Below are 16,387 nucleotides of genomic sequence, written 5' to 3' on the forward strand. Positions count from 1 at the left end.
GTCCGACGATTGTGGTCGAGTGAGAGTTTTTAGTCCCGGGGTCGCGCCCGCGAAGGTAACGCTTCGAATTTAAATTAACCGAAATTTTTCTGTTTTAGCTCAGCTTAAGATATTCCTAGTTCGAAATAAAGCTTGGCATTAATTACATCAATTTTTAGTGAACGTCTTATCGCTTAATGCTGCAGACCAATGAAGATCAAAGAAGTGAGTTTTCTTAAATATGTAAATTTTCAGTTTTTCTTATTTTCAGGTTAGAATCAACGGCTTCCGGAGCTACAAGGACAATACTCATGTCTCCGGTTTCAGTCCTCGTTCTAATGTTGTTGTTGGTAGAAATGGATCTGGAAAATCGAATTTTTTCCATGGTTTGTAAGTTTATCGATTCACATCTGAAGTTTTTTTTTCAGCGATTCAATTCGTTCTTTCCGATGAATACGCACATTTGAAGGAAGAACAACGACTTGGTTTGCTTCATGAAAGTACTGGTCCAAAAGTTGCTCATGCTCGTGTGGAAATCACTTTTGATAACTCTGAGAAACGTTTGATGGCTTTCGATAATACGGAAGTGAAGATTGTTCGCCAGGTTGGAAAAAAGAAAGATCAGTATTACATTGATAATAAAATGGTTCCACGAGCTGAGGTATCTTAGTTAAGTCGTTAAAATGTTCTTATAATTTCTCTGTAGGTTGTCAACCTTATGGAATCGGCTGGTTTCTCTCGATCCAATCCGTACTATATTGTGAAACAAGGAAAAATCAACGAATTAGCAACATCTCCGGATACATACAAACTCAAATTGCTAAGAGAAGTAGCTGGAACAAGAGTTTATGACGAGAGGAAGGAAGAAAGTCTTAAAATTCTGAAAGAGACAAGTGAGCCAATATTTATTTTTCGTTAAAATTGCTAAATTTTTCAGGAATGAAAACTGAAAAAATCGATGGTCTTCTTAAGTATATCGACGACCGCCTTCAAACTCTTGAAAACGAGAAAGAAGATTTGAGGGAATATCAGAAGTTGGACAAGACAAAACGAAGCATAGAGTACACTATGTATGACAACACAAACAAGGAAGCGATAAAAGAAAAAACTAAATTAGACGAGCAGAAGCATGAACTTGTTGCAAAAGCCAACGAAGTGAAAAGTCAGTTGGTTGAAGTTTCTAGCGAATTGGCAAAAACTAAAGCTGGAAAGAAAAAGTTGGATGCTCAGGGAAGAACACTTCGGGACGATAAGGAATCATTACAAGCTGAGGAAACTAAAATGGTTGAAGAAAAGATGACTCTTAAATTGGAAATTGATTCTTTAACTGAAGAAAGTACCAGGTGGGTAAAGTATGCCGAATGCATCTAGCGAATATTGGTTTTCAGAGAACGTCAAGGTCGTCAAAATGCAGAAAGCTCCCTCCAAAGCATTACGGACGAAATCTACAAAAACGAAAACGATTTGGAAGCTATCAAGCCGGAATATGCTGTGAGTTTATTATCTAATCGCTGTTATCTGAAACCATTGAAAAATTGTGATGTTTCATTTTTTCAGAGACTCGTAGAAGAAGAATCTCGACTCAATACTGATATTCGTATCGATGAAGCACACATCAAAGAGATTCTTGCTAAACAGGGACAACGAAGTCAATATACATCAATTGAAGAACGTGACAAAGCTCTTCGTAATGAAATTCGTCGATTTGCTGGCCTCATCGCGGATAATCAAGAACAAGAGCGAACTGTTCAGAAAGAATTGGAAGATGTGGAGAAAGAAGATGAGAAATTGAATAATGAGATCAAAGTAACAGAACAACAAAAATATTAAACTAAGAAAAAAACATTTCAGAATATCAGCCAAGAAATAGAAGAAAACCGTTTGCATATGGACAATTATGGCAGTAAAACTCCAGCTTTGAAGCAAGAATACGACAATGCTTATAGTGCTTTGAAGTGAGAAACATTTAGCAAACTATTTTGAGTTTCCTTATTTCAGTACGGCTTCACGTGAAGAAAAATCTATTCGAGATAAAATCTCCGATCTGGATCAGGATGTTTCGGCTGCAAACGATCAAATGAGACGGCTTGTGGCACGGGTAATAATATTGGTAGAAAATTTCTCTGATTTCATTCCATTCAGCCAATCTATAATGGAATGACTGGTGTTCGTAAGGTGATCGACGAATTCAAAAGTGAAAATAGAAACGGACAGCATGATGATGTTATCAATGGCTATCATGGTTTGTTTTTTTTTCTAAAAAAACATACTTGATGTGAGATTATAGGAACTCTCATTGATCTGATTGAAGTCAATGCAATGTTCATAACGGCTTTCGAAGTGATCGCACAGAATCGTCTGTTCTATCATGTCGTCGAGACTGATCGGTTAGTTGTGTGATTTACTTGAGAGTTCACCTCATTTAAATGTTTCAGTATTGCCACAAAAATATTGAAAAAATTCAATGAGTTGCAACTTCCTGGCGAGCTCAATTTCTATCCGTTGAATCGAGTCAACGCTCCAAGAGAGAAAAACTTCGGAAAACGACCTGTAAGTGAATCTTCTCAAAATATATTTTTTACAACCAGACGATTCTTTACAGAACGCTCGCCCACTTCTGGAAGTTGTAGATTATGACGCAAAATTCGATAAAGTTGTTCAGTCTATCACAGCTAATGTTATTGTTGTTCGCGCTCTGGATCAGAGTGCACGCGATATCCGTAACGAGCAATACGATGTTGTTACTGCTGATGGAGATCAAATGTCCAAAAAAGGAGTAATGACGGGAGGATTTATTGATAAGAAAAGAAGCAAGTTGGAAATCCACAGCAAGAAGATGATCATTATGAAAGAACTCAGTGTACATCATGAACAACTGAAACTTGCGGAACAGAACGTTCGAGACAAGACTCGTGCTGCAGAACAAGTCAGAAATCGTATGACTCAAAACGAAAACCAAATAAGTGATTTCCATCGGAGACATCGTGAATTGACAGAAGCCAAAAACGCTATTAGTCAACAATTTTTCATGATTGCAAAAACAAAAGAACCGAAGATGAATCAGCTTATTCAAATCAGAAATCGTCTTCGTGAATTGGTTGCTCAAAAAGAGATTCTCGAGCAGGAGATTGGATCTGCCATGAGTTCTCAGCTGACTGATGGCGAACAACAGAGTGTCAGAGAACTCAGAGTACGTTTCATTTCATTTTATTATAACCAGTTCTAATTCATTTTTTACAGAGAAAAGTCGATCAAATGAAGCAGGAATTAGCTGATGTTGCTCGTCGCAGAATGGATTTGATGCATCGCAAAAATGCCATTGAGAATCTTTTGACGAAAAAATTGTATAAAACAAAAGAAAATCTTACGGCGGTTCGGATGGCTGACTTAATATTTTGAAAATATGGTTTTTTCAGCGTGTTGACGACATCTCTGATAACGAGCGCCGTCATAGATTGGACAATGCAAATGCTCAATACAATTCACTTATCTCTCGAATGGAGAATGTTCGCGAACAACTCGAAAGTGCAATCAACGAACTTCAAGAGTTCGAATCAAAAGAAAAAGCTGTTCAACGACAATTCGAAAATTACATGGATATACAGAGAGATCTAGAGAAACAACAATCTGATTTCCAACTCCAGTTAGACAAAATAGCGGCGAAAGAAGATGAAGTTAAGCAGAAAAGAGAAGATAGTTTGAAAAAGGTTTTTAATTGAAATTTTAAATCTATAAATTTGTAATTTATTCTATTTACAGATGCGTCTTCTCGGTGCTCTTCCAACAGACACTTTCTCGAAATACCAGAATGTGAAACCACGTGAATTGGAGAAAAAGTTGATTGAATGTGTGAATGAGTTGAAAAAATACGAAAATGTGAACAAAAAGGCACTTGATCAGTACATGACCGCTTCAAGCCAAAAGGAAGACTTGACTAAACGAATGGCGGAACAAAAGAAAAGTGAAGATGTAAGAATCTTTCCTTCGACTTCTTTCGAATAAATATATTTTTCAGTCTATCGAAGAATTGCTGAAAGTTCTTGAGAACAGAAAATATGAAGCTATCGATTTGACTTTCAAGCAAGTGAAGAAGAACTTCGAACAAGTTTTCAAACAATTGGTTCCTCATGGTTAGGCTAGTTGAAGAATGGCGGTAATTGTAATAACATTTTTCTAGGAAGCGGAAAAATGTCATTGCGTATGCGTGACCACCGTGAAGGTGAAGAACCAAGTGCTCACAAAGTAGAAAGTTACGAAGGAATTGTCGTAATGGTTTCATTCGTTTCTGATGATGGTGAATCGGAAACTCGAGAAATGACGCAACTATCTGGAGGACAGAAGTCACTTGTTGCTCTCGCTATCATTTTTGCTATTCAAGTAATATTTTCTAATAGAACTCCGATTAATCAACTTGTATTTTTGTAGAAATGTGACCCCGCTCCATTTTATCTTTTCGACGAAATCGATGCTGCTCTTGATGCTCAGCATAGAAAATCTGTAGCTGGTGAGTGTTTGATACTTTTGTTATCAAGAAACTTGTTAATCGCGCATCTATTGCTATAAAGAAGACGCGTTGTTTTTTTTTGAAAACAATTAGTTTTCGTAGGAATAACATGTAGTTTTCATAGAAACTGAAATCACATATGAAGACAAAATTTCCAAAATTCATTAACACCTGTGTATTTCTGACCGTTTAATGATCATGTGGGACCCGCGGACTCCTAAATTAGGCACCCCCCCTCCCCTCCTTTTTTCAAGCCTAATCTACAGTAATATTTTCTTTCAGAAATGATTCAGTCTCTATCGGACCAAGCCCAATTCGTCACGACTACTTTCCGCCCTGAGTTGCTTGCCACTGCCGAAAAGTTCTACGGAGTTCGTTTCCGCAACAAAGTTTCCCACATCGATGCTGTCACTCGTGAACAAGCCTACGATTTCGTTGAAGACGATACAACTCATGGATAAACGACCTCCTTTGCCAAAACTATTTATTTTCTTCGATTTTATTGAAAAGTTTCACTTCAAATATCCCTACAGTCCTACAGTTGGCTGATGTTATTGTACAATGATCTGCAATCCCTACCTTCCCAATATCCCAGATTTTTTACAAATTGATCTCCTCGACACCAGTTTTTCCGTTCTTCTATTTTGAATCCAAGAATTTCTTATACCGATAAATGAAATTGCAGAAATTTCTATTAATTGATTTTCACTATACAGGGTGGCGAATAAGTATACGACGCTCTTAATTCTTGGATATTCGGCGAGAAAACGGTTGAATCAACAAAAAACGTTATTAATAGTTGGAATGTTCGAATTAGATTCAGTTTACTAAAGGATTCGAAGTTGGATACTTTGACTTTGATACAGGCCTTCTGACGTAAGACGCCAAAATCGCTTGTGCGCCGCAGGTAGTCGACGTCGACTTCGTCCCATATCTTCTGAAAGAAGGCCTTGAGAACAACGGCCTTGTTGTAAGAGATTCCTGAGATCTTGCTCTTCAAATATTCCCATACGATGAAATCCATCAGAATGAGATCCGCCGACAATGCAGGCCTAAAGTCGTTGTTCCAATAGCCAGGAAAATGAGAGAGATGATGAATTTTGTTGATTTGGAACTGTGGGGCGTAGCCCAATCTTGTTGAAAGATGGAAAAGAGTCCAGTAGAGTGTTGAGCTGTACAGAGGAACAAAACATCCTTCAAAACCAAGTTTTGGAAGACCCCTAGTCGATTTTCGCTTTTTTTTTAAATGAAAACTAACGAAGTTCTACCGTAAGATATCACCGCGACCCATACCATCACAGTTTTAGAAAAAAGGAGGTCATGGACCTGGTGACGTTAAGGGGACCTACTATCACCTTTTGATAACAATAGTTTTGCTTTTGACGGTTGGAAAAAGGCTCAATATTAAAATTATTATTATAGGTCCAGATCACGCCCGAGACGCGGCGCACAGGCGATTTTTTCATTGGACGTCTGAAGGCCTGTACCAAAGCCAAAGTATCCAACTTCGATTTCCTTTCGTAAATTAAATCTAATACGTATATTCCAACTATTAATAACGTTTTTTTGTTGATTCAACCGTTTTTCGCCGAATATCTAAGAATTAAGGGCGTCGTATACTTATTCGCCTCCCTGTAATATACAACAACAAGACAAATTATTGAGCTTCGGAAACAATAGATTTATATTAAATTTACAAGCTTGTGGGAGCCAGAAAGCGGTAAAATGAGCGATCGAGAAATTAGATAGTATATGCATACACAAGATAGCAAAGAAATGAGGGATGGGAGGATGCGAAAATCATTTAGGGAAGAGCCATTTTACAAAGTGAAAAGCATATGAGAAAAAAGGTGAGAGTACGTGTTAGACTCGGATCAAGAATTATGATAGAAGAATGACGGTATCGAATTTATAATATTTCATCCACATTTGCACTTCTTCTTTTGATTGGTGTTACCGGAGTTGTCTTTCAGTGAAACGCCACCGGAACGATGCTGATCTTTTGATGCAGACGACGGGTTCGCCAGTTTTGCAGTCAGGACGAGACTTGTAATGCAAGTGAACATCTATAAACATACTATTAGAGAAAATATGATATCTCAAAACATTTAATGCGATATACATATTATCGCGTCGCGATGGAGTTGTCTCAAGTTGAGACTCTCAACTGTCAGTCCTTGGGAAAGAATATTTTTTGAATCGAAAAAAGTTTTGGGTTTGTCTCAACCATTCGGAAAATGATAAATGTAACGAAAACATCACGATACGATTGAAAGAAAACTAACCGGCTCGACATTTTTGTCTTCTTTGGCCGAAGTTTCGAAGAATGCAATATTCATTGACTGGGCGTAGTTGCGAGCATCACTCTCAAGAACTACTCGACGATCAGATTCTTCGCATTTGTTACCGACTGAAAACATTGAAATTTTCATTGAACATTTGAAAAATATCAACAAACCAAGGACTTTCTGCACAGAATCGCAGTTGTTCTCGATCTCCTGAAGCCATCGTTTCACGTTCCCAAAGGATTCACCGTTCGTCACATCGTAAACAACAACGACGCCATGAGTTCCGCGATAGTAACTGGAAAAATTAAAAATTTGAAACTTTTTAACGAACAGTCAAGAATTTTCCCTTGGTCTCAAAATTGAAAATTTTTCCATTTTCTTACGTTGATGTAATCGTTCGGAATCGTTCTTGGCCTGCAGTATCCCAAATTTGCAACTTGACTCGCTGTCCGTTGATATCCATTGTACGGATTTTGAAATCAACACCGATTGTGGTGATATAATTTTCTGAAAAATTGACTTTTTTCACCCGCTTTTGAGAGCATGAAGAAGCGAACAAACCAGAAAAAGTATTATCAGCGAACCGTAACAGAAGACTGCTTTTTCCAACTCCAGAATCTCCAATTATAAGTAATTTGAATAGATGATCATAATCCCGAGTTCCTGCCATTGTTGACGGAAGATTTTCTGGAACGAACAAAATTCTTACATATATTTAGAGATTAAATGTCGTTTTTCTGATGCAGCACACTGATTTTAAATTTTATAATTTAGATACTTATCTGGTGAAAACCAGAACACGAAAGTTGGAATATTTTCGATCAATTAAGTTGCAAAATTCTGAAATTTTTTATACATTGAAGAATTATAAAAATGCAATGAATGTATTCGGGAAGAGATTCTTCTGGAAAAAAACAACACAGGGAAAGAGAAAATAAAATGTAATGATTAAAAGAAAGTATCAAAAGAGCCACCTGAAGAGCCTTTAGAATCCATTGAATAGCAGTCCTCGTGGTTTTCCGAAAGTTTTTGATACTTGAAATGGCGACGTTGAACCATTTTTTGAAAAATAAAGTTTTCAGCTGCAGAACAATAACTGTGAATTACAATGGAATGAAAAGCAAAACGAGCGAATGAGAGATTCAGAGATAGAGTCAGAATGGGGGAAAATGTAAAAAAAACATCATGAATCATCGTATTTCTCACAAATACAACTCAAAATCAATTCTAGCGACTGGATTGAAATGTCCGTTCGTTCCTTCACGTCTAGCCACACCCTCAGCAGAAAGAAGTCCTTTAGATTGACGATCCATCATTTCTGACGTCGAGAACGGTCCCTGAAAGTAACAATTAATATATTTTTTAGTTGAAAGGCCGTTTTTTAATCCAATAGGAAACTTACAGTTACCTGAAAATTGAAAACTTATAATATACCTCAATTTTTGCCTCCTCATTAGATTTATAGTCCCATTTGACTGTATCCTCTTCTTTTTCTTCTTGTCCTATTGTAGTTGGAGCAGTGGTTGCGGACGATGTGACTGCTGGTTCATCTGAGAACATATCCAATTCATCGGCAGCAACACTGATCATTCTTTGAAGTAGGAAGTTGATCTTTTCTCGATGCCATTCATATGCGTCCATCTGAAAATCACAACCCATGAACTGAATTCATTCAAACATCGCAAAGAATGCAACACTGATATAACAAAAAAAATCACTAACAAATCCAGCTGAAATAAGTTCATCGGCCAGCCCAGACAGTAACTGAGTTTCTTTTTGACCGTCAGTAGGTTGAAATTCTTTTCCAGCTTTTTTAGCCGCCCATCTCAATTTTCTTTCCTCTGCAGCAGTCAGTCCTTTCTTCTTTTTGAGATCTGATAATGCTTTTGCAATTGATTGATTTGGCTGCAGAATTTGTACAAGTTGTTCGAAGATTTCTTTCTTTCGAACATCACTCATCGTAACTGGCTCTGGTTCTTCGTCATCAGACTTCTGGAAAATAATTGAATAAAGTTATTCATAAAATAAATGTCGGAAATTGCAGACAGCAAAATTTCAAAAACATGAGCTGTTTACACTACTCATTTCAAGTTACTCGGCTTGGCCAGACCGTGCTAAGAAACGCAAAAGTGATCGAAAACTGCCAAATTGAAAAGTTAAATTGAACAAAACAATATATACTACCAATTCTTGGTCTACAAAAATATTCTTACCTTTTCCCCATCTCCTTCCCACTGATCTCCTGCTTTTCTCTTAACCGAACTCCAGTCAATTCCATCCAGCCAAGCATCTTGAACGTCCTTCTGTTTCTTGTCGAAAACAAAGTTACCAGTCTCATCAAAATGCCCATCCTCTTCATCTTCTTTCATATTGAATGCAGTAATTTTGATTGAACCATCAAAATCCATTTCGCAATCCTCCTGTCCTTCAACTTTTCTTGTGTCAAGACGCTTGTGATCCTCTTCTTCTTCTTCGTCTGATTCGAGAGTGTGGAATTTTTTCTTTTCTTCTTCCTGAAAACTTGAAGTAAAATTCGAAAATTATTTATAACTTACTTCATCTTCTACTGGTCGCTCTTTCACCACATCTTCTTCCATTGGTATATCGAGATCTTCATTTTCTAGCTCCTTCTTGTCACGCTTGAATACTCGAGTTTCAATGTCATCAGCGAATGATACTGCTCTTTTTGGCATTTCAGTCTGAGAAAACTAAATATGAATTTTTGCCATGAAGAATTATTTGTTTAATCGATAATTTTCATCACTCAAAATCGAATTTTTTTTTAAATCAGTAACCAAAAAGTGAAATAAAAATGTAAAATAGTCAGAGAAAGCAAGAGAAACGATAGAGAAATAGAGGAAAACAGCCGATTTTCGGAGAAGACAAACAGCTTTCCAGTGTATGTAATATTGCGTCGAAGTGTTTACAACCATTGCGCGTAAGTTATACCAGAAATTTTGCGGGAATTGTGAATCTGTAAATCTAGATTTGTTGAACTTACAGTTGAATTTAATCTTTTTCTTAATTTTAACAACTTAAAAATTGAAGTACCGATATGAATTAAAAAGAAGCTGGTCTATTATACTTTTTATGGAAAACAAAATAAGAAACATAACTTTTTAGAAACAAAATGGATCCACTCGATGATTTACTCACCCAACTCGAAGGTGTAGAAGAAGAGGAATTAAAACCAATTACTGAGAATATAAACAATGGGCCACGGGCAATTGATATGCGAGAAGAAGCTCTCAAAGCTATGGAGAAACCGGAGAAATCGGCTGCGTCTTCCTCAATGAGGGAGTTTGAAGAAGAAAACAGTGACGACGATGAGCTATATGTAAAGAAGAGGTAATTATCAATTATGAATATTTAGGACAAATTTGGTTTACGCCAAAACCATTTTTTTAGAGAACTTACGGAGCAAGGAATACAGTTAGAGCGATATTTGAAAAAGAACAGTTCAACAAGTGGCCCAAAATCAACAGATGCATTTAAATCTAATAAAGTAATTAACTTGATAAAATGATTCTTAAAATCTTCTAATTGACAGAAATCAATGCTGACGGGTTTGACGAAACCATCAACAGAAGCTGTGACAGTTGGAATCGTCCGCTTCGATAAATTTCAAATTTCAATCCGAAATCCCAAAATCAGCTCATCGAGTTTCGGAGCGTTTACAGCTGGCATGAAACTGGAAAAGCTGTCTGACTTGAAACCAACTGCGAATTTCAAAGAAGCATGGTGCACAATGGGAGTTATTGTTGAGAAAGGTTTCAAAAAGAAAAGTGCGAATGGAAACGATTTCTTAATTTGGAAACTACACGATCTTAAGGTTTTTGAAAATTAGGAAAAGGAGAAAGAATAATTATTTTAGGATTGTCAAACTCAACCTGTGAAGCTTCTAATGTTCGGTGATGCCATCAAAGATCATTGGGAAATTAAGGTTTTACTTACTTTCCTTCATTCTTCAAATATTATTTGTTTCAGCTCGGCTCTGTCATTGCTTTAATATCTGCACAAATTGCAGATGACTCATCAGCATCTGGAGCGAAAAGTAAGGGGAAATCATTATCTGCAGTTTAAAATAGTTTTAATTACTTTTAGAGCCGGTATCGGCAACATTGAAAGTGTCGAAATCAAACAATATTGTAGAAATCGGACAATCTGCTCATTACGGAACTTGTAAAGTAAGAAACATTTTAGTAAAAAAAAGGTAAAGAAACTGTATAAATTCAGGGCATCCGGCAGCAAGACGGTCAACGATGTAGCAATTTCGTTAACTCTTCACTCAGCGAATTCTGCGTATTCCACGTGATGAGTGCTGCGAGAAAACTATCCGCCAAACGAGGTCAGCATGTATGACTCATTTTTGATGCTCGTTTTGCTCATTTTATTTGCTCTAACACAGCACAGCTTTTTGTGTCAATTGAGTAAATAGGAGGATCAGGAGTGAGAGATGAATGCGTTTTAGTAAAAAAGAATCGCAAATCGAACAACTAGTAATTGAATTCATTTTCAGGTGTTTTCAATGCAGTTACATGCGGTCCAAACGTTGGTGGTTTGTCATTCAATAAGAAATCAGCTACAACTTCAAAGTCTCAAACACCTATTCGACCTGGAATGATTTCATCTGGACTATCTAAGTAACTGAAGGAAACGTTGTATTCTTTTATTCAATGTCTGATCAGTTCCAGTGGTTCTCCATTACTTCGTGACACAATGCGACCAGCTGATAGTAATACTTTGACAACACCAACTACAACATTGAAACAAATCACAAAAGAAGAAGAGAAGTCTTCATTAAACGACATTTTGAATCAGAGAGTAAGAGCTTGATACATTTCGAATTGTTCATTTATCTCCTTATTAGAAAAATACATTCGCTGCTCGTCAAATTCTGAAGCTCAAAGAGAAAAAAGATGAGAAATGCATTGAGAATATGGAAGAAATGATAGAGTTCATGGCAACTGATAATTCGAACGAAAAGTATAAACACTCAAGTTTCGGAGAGTTTCTCAAAGCAGATACAGAAAATGAGAAATCAAAAGTTGTCGATTTACGATCTTCTTCTTCAACAACCACTACTTCATCTCCAAATGGATCAAAACTTTGGACAATGTCAATGACTAAAAACAATAAACCAGTTGGACATAAAGATGCTCAGGAGCATGCTGCAAGAGTTAGTTGTCTGTAAAGATGTTTGATTTTAGTATATTTTCTTCAGCTACGTGCAATCGCAATTCTGAAAGCAAAACGAAAAGAATCTGAAGAAGAAAAAAGTGGTGGAGTGAAGCGAAAAGCAGTTAGAACACCAGGTGAAAACTCACCATCTGATGCGAAAAGATCGAAAAGCTCGAGTCAATCAAAAATGGATGAAATCAGAGCATTATTAGCAAGGAAGAGTACTCATCACAAAGAAGCTGAAAAGGTTTTGAATGTAGACCTAATGTGTTATTTTGATTGTACTTTACAGGCGGAACATGATATGCTTCAACGACATTTGACTGGAATGGAAGAACGTGAAAAAGTAGAAACATTTACATCGACTTGTATGGAAGTCAAGAACGTTAAAGTTGTTACGTGCAATCAGGTACCAAATTACAGGAAACGGTTCTTCTAATTTGTTCCTAATTTTCAGTGCAAATACACATCACAGTTTGCTTCATCTGAATGCATGAAAAAAGAACATAAACTAATCAGACATACAGCCGATAAACGATTCTTCAAATGCACTGGATGTAAGAAACGAACAGTTTGTTTTGAGATGATGCCTACTAAACATTGCCCGGTATGATTAAGAATAATCGACAGTTCAGAACTGTTTTTGTTTTCAGCATTGCAATGAGAATAAATGGGAGAGAGTTGCAATGAAAGACGAGCGAAAAGTTGTTTTGGAAACGGAGAATTTATTGGTTCGAGGTGAAGAACGTCCATTTGTCAGTTCTTAAAATACTCATAGACTTCCGGTTAACTTCTCTATTTTGTTATTTTGTTTTTGAAATTTGTTTAGAGTATAAATAAACTCCGTTCAATTTTTGGTTTCTATGTCTATGAGCTACTACGGGCCGGATAGCGAATCGTCAAGGTACCGTGGGCCGGGATAAAGTGCCAAAAACGCGAAAATGGCCAAAAACCATTCTAGCCTGGCCCGCAGATTAACGAACATCCATCCGACCCGTACGTTAGTGACATAGAACTCACCGAGATCTCATTTAGATATATTTTCTGCTCACAATATTGCGTTTCAACCGAGTTACGGGCCGGTCGGTTTGGTTTGCAAGGAGACATTTTTCTAATTTTGTCAATAAAAATTTTAATGCACCTATTCACGAAGAAAAAGTGCGAATTAAAATGCCACATTTTGCATTTTAATGCTATTCACGAATGCACAACCAAGAAACCAGATTTCAATTTAATATAGAATTTAAATCAGGAAATCGAAAAATAGCATATTAATTGGAACCAAGAAAAACACGAGAATAGGAATTGTATAGATAATAGAAAACAACGAAAAATAATGGGGTACAGAACATTGAAAACCACCGATTGATGCAATTGGACAAAAGAGTAGTTCGATTAGAAGTCCGGGTTCAGACTCTGTAACAACGAAGATATAATTCCAAAAAACCTATCGGAAACTCACTTTTTGATAACCTGAACGACATCTTCGTCAATGAGAACATGATCGCGACCAACACGTTGAGGGTTGTGCTTAGCCGAGGCTCCCCAAACGAGGGCGCTAAATAATAACTTTTGTATGATTGTCTAATTTAGATTGAGAAGAAAACAAACCATTTGAAGTCCTTTTGAAGAGACTTGTGAATCTTCATACACAAATCTTCGATACTCTTGCGTTCCGCGTTCAAAACAATTGGTTGGGAGTAATCAGGAAGTTGACCTTTTGGCTTTGTGTAGCTGAAATGAAATGTCAGTGAAACTGCCGTCTATAAAACAAAACTCACATGCGAATCAAATTCAAATATTCCCAAGTTTTCTCTAATAAGTCGTCAAAGTTCCATTTATGATGGGCGGAGATTGGAACGGTATGAGGGATACGGTAGATGATGTCGAGTTCTTCAATCGAGATTTGATCAATTTTGTTGAGAACATAGATACATGGAATGTAAACTCTATTTCCTTCAATCACGTCAATCAAATCTTCAGAAGTAGCATCATAACGAAGAGTGATGTCGGCATTATGAATACGGTATTCTGCCAAAATACTTTTGACGAGTTCTAAATCGAGTTCCGTTTGGGGAACAAGCATAGTCAGATTGATTCCTCCCTTCTCTTTTCTCTTGAATCCAATATTTGGTGGTTGCTTGTTGAGACGAATTCCGAATCCTTCTAACTCGTACTCGAGTAATTTTTTGTGTTGCAATGGCTTCATCACATCAAGAACCATAAGAATGAGTGAGCAAGTACGTGCAACTGAAAATTCAAATAAATATAAATTATATCATCTAATACAGCCATCCTACCAGCAATAACTTGCTTTCCACGTCCTTTTCCGTCTTTCGCACCCTCAATAATACCGGGAAGATCGAGAAGTTGAATCTTGGCTCCCTTAAATAAATTAAGTTGTAGAAAAATGATTTATCGGGAAAAACCTTGTAGCGAATGACTCCAGGAACCGTTGTAAGAGTCGTGAATTCGTAAGCGGCAACTTCCGAAAAGACACCAGCCAAATTACAGAGAAGTGTTGATTTACCGACGGATGGGAATCCTGAAAATTGTTTTGTTGAAACGCTTCTACTTCTTCAGGCACACATAGATTTTTCAGTTGGTTCTTCTCTTATTATTATTCTTTTCTGTTTCTACCATAAAGTCATCAATTTTATGTGTAGAATTTCCCGTAAAAACGGGGCCCTTCAACCCATTTGTTGTAAGAATCCATAAAGCAGAGCTAAATTGCGTTTTCTTTTCCACCATTTGATTTTATTCGTTTTGGAGGGCGATTCCTCTCGGTTTTCTTATTATATTTACTCCTCAAAGTAAACGATGACAGGTTTGTTCATCAATACTCTATCCCGGAAGCGACAAAAACGATAAAAATAAACAGATTTAGACGCCTAAACGTTGATAGAAAAAAGCAGAGAAGAACGGAAATTTGATGTCAATTTGCATGACAACTCCTTTTTTCGGTCCATTTCCGTTTTCATCACGTCCCACGGCTTTATTTTTGTCTTATTTTTTCATATCATATGTTCTTTTCGACTCTAAAGTTGTATTTATAAAATATCAAACTCACTTTTCAATGAGGATTTGAATAAGAAATTGCCAAAGATTCTTTAGTATGCAATGTTCCTTTTCTGCAAATTGTGAGCTAGTGCGGAAGAGCATAGAATTTATATTTTTTCGGTCAGAGGAAGTAAGAAAAAAAATTCGGAGTATTTTCTTTTTCTGAATTCGTCATTTCCCTTTTCCGGCGAGACTCTGCGAACATCTCCATCATCTTTTGGTTGACGAATGAGTGGCGGCATTTGAAAGAAAAGCGTTTGGCGGCACAAGCTCTTAGCTCTTGCTCGAACGTTTATGGCTGTATATTTTGTGTTGTAAACTTCGAGAAAACTTCTAAAAGATAAATAAACTAGTTCTCACTAATTTCTCTGTACCACTCTTATGCTACATGCATAAGAATTCATCTAGAAAAAGAAATTATATGATAATCTCACATATTTACTTTCACGACACTCACTGGAGATTGAAAACGAAAGCTTCTTATAGATGTCAGTCAAATTCTTAAATCACTACAAAAACGAAGTTTCCAGGGCACATTTTAGATGATTCTAGTCAAAATTATTAGTGCTCATATTCAAAGTGCATTCAGAATATTGTTTCACGTTTTCTGCTTTTTATGCTCATCCCATCCCATTTGACCGGATTAGATGGCTGTTTTTTGGAGATGTCTTTTCATTCTTTTTCTCGACAAGCAAAATAATTGCGACATTCTTTCTTTTTTGTCTCAACGTTGTCCTACATTTATGTAGTACTATAGGATGTTTTCTTTTATTTTTCCATTGGTAAAGAATCATTTGTTGAGATAAAAATTATTATAGTGTCGGAGTTTGTTCAATTAATAGAAGCAATGAAAACGTTATAAGAAACTATATACACCTCAAAATAAAAACGGAGAGTTCAAATGAAATAATTTACTTAAGAACTGACTTACTAAATATTTAATCTCAGAATCTTCAAAAATTTCTTCACAAACTGAGAGAACTTTATAAAAATAATAGACTGAACTCTAAAATGCATAGTATAATCTTCTCAACTTGATAACCAAATAGGCAGTTTGATATTTCGAAGCTCGATTATTTTCTTTTCTCACACTCATACACTGGAATCATCACGCACGAATCCTTTTCCAAAAAAAGTTGGCCTCAGCAGCTCACACACTTTTTCCGTCACCCTTCTCCTCGTCTCCTTTTTGGAGCAGGAGACGTGAGTCGTTTTCCTTTTTCCGTAGAGTTATAGAGAAATAGAGTCTCTCCTTCTTCTTCTTTCTTGATCCGTCAACCGCCCATGTCCTTTTCTCTCTGCGTCTGTCTCTAGAGAACTGTGAAGCCATGTATCCCTACTCCCAGTGGGGGTCCGTGTAGCTTTGCCCGCAAAA

At 36.7% G+C, this 16,387-nt stretch overlaps 5 protein-coding genes across 5 annotated transcripts; 2 read left to right on the top strand and 3 right to left on the bottom strand.

Annotated features, from left to right (window-relative positions):
- Window positions 1–189: 189 nt before the first annotated feature.
- Window positions 190–4,944, top strand: GCK72_010289 (uncharacterized protein; the record flags this gene model as incomplete). Its single annotated transcript, XM_053727782.1, has 20 exons — window positions 190–204; window positions 251–365; window positions 408–640; window positions 686–872; window positions 917–1,322; window positions 1,368–1,470; window positions 1,537–1,785; window positions 1,831–1,934; window positions 1,978–2,077; window positions 2,122–2,221; window positions 2,267–2,366; window positions 2,415–2,529; window positions 2,582–3,169; window positions 3,220–3,351; window positions 3,396–3,686; window positions 3,739–3,948; window positions 3,995–4,109; window positions 4,157–4,356; window positions 4,405–4,483; window positions 4,766–4,944. The coding sequence occupies 20 exons, from the start codon at window positions 190–192 to the stop codon at window positions 4,942–4,944; spliced, it is 3,621 nt and encodes a 1,206-aa protein (XP_053587359.1).
- A 1,458-nt stretch (window positions 4,945–6,402) lies between these two features.
- On the bottom strand, window positions 6,403–7,441 carry GCK72_010290 (uncharacterized protein; the record flags this gene model as incomplete). Its single annotated transcript, XM_003104132.2, has 5 exons — window positions 6,403–6,549; window positions 6,769–6,893; window positions 6,942–7,066; window positions 7,155–7,278; window positions 7,333–7,441. 5 exons carry the CDS (start codon window positions 7,439–7,441, stop codon window positions 6,403–6,405), a joined length of 630 nt encoding a protein of 209 aa, XP_003104180.2.
- Window positions 7,442–7,973: 532 nt separating this feature from the next.
- Window positions 7,974–9,464, bottom strand: GCK72_010291 (uncharacterized protein; the record flags this gene model as incomplete). Its single annotated transcript, XM_053727783.1, has 5 exons — window positions 7,974–8,108; window positions 8,206–8,412; window positions 8,494–8,763; window positions 8,985–9,284; window positions 9,327–9,464. 5 exons carry the CDS (start codon window positions 9,462–9,464, stop codon window positions 7,974–7,976), a joined length of 1,050 nt encoding a protein of 349 aa, XP_053587360.1.
- Window positions 9,465–9,901: 437 nt separating this feature from the next.
- Window positions 9,902–12,719, top strand: GCK72_010292 (uncharacterized protein; the record flags this gene model as incomplete). The annotated part of the gene is made up of 14 exons (XM_053727784.1): window positions 9,902–10,119; window positions 10,180–10,276; window positions 10,322–10,603; window positions 10,646–10,714; window positions 10,759–10,825; window positions 10,876–10,958; window positions 11,008–11,119; window positions 11,291–11,414; window positions 11,460–11,595; window positions 11,642–11,950; window positions 11,996–12,199; window positions 12,245–12,361; window positions 12,410–12,559; window positions 12,606–12,719. The coding sequence occupies 14 exons, from the start codon at window positions 9,902–9,904 to the stop codon at window positions 12,717–12,719; spliced, it is 2,082 nt and encodes a 693-aa protein (XP_053587361.1).
- Window positions 12,720–13,361: 642 nt separating this feature from the next.
- Window positions 13,362–16,342, bottom strand: GCK72_010293 (uncharacterized protein; the record flags this gene model as incomplete). Its single annotated transcript, XM_053727785.1, has 7 exons — window positions 13,362–13,368; window positions 13,415–13,510; window positions 13,564–13,686; window positions 13,734–14,202; window positions 14,253–14,337; window positions 14,382–14,497; window positions 16,171–16,342. The coding sequence occupies 7 exons, from the start codon at window positions 16,340–16,342 to the stop codon at window positions 13,362–13,364; spliced, it is 1,068 nt and encodes a 355-aa protein (XP_053587362.1).
- Between the last annotated feature and the right edge of the window lie 45 nt (window positions 16,343–16,387).

The sequence above is a fragment of the Caenorhabditis remanei genome, chromosome III (assembly GCF_010183535.1).
Source record: "Caenorhabditis remanei strain PX506 chromosome III, whole genome shotgun sequence".
Classification (NCBI taxonomy): Eukaryota; Metazoa; Nematoda; class Chromadorea; order Rhabditida; family Rhabditidae; genus Caenorhabditis; species Caenorhabditis remanei.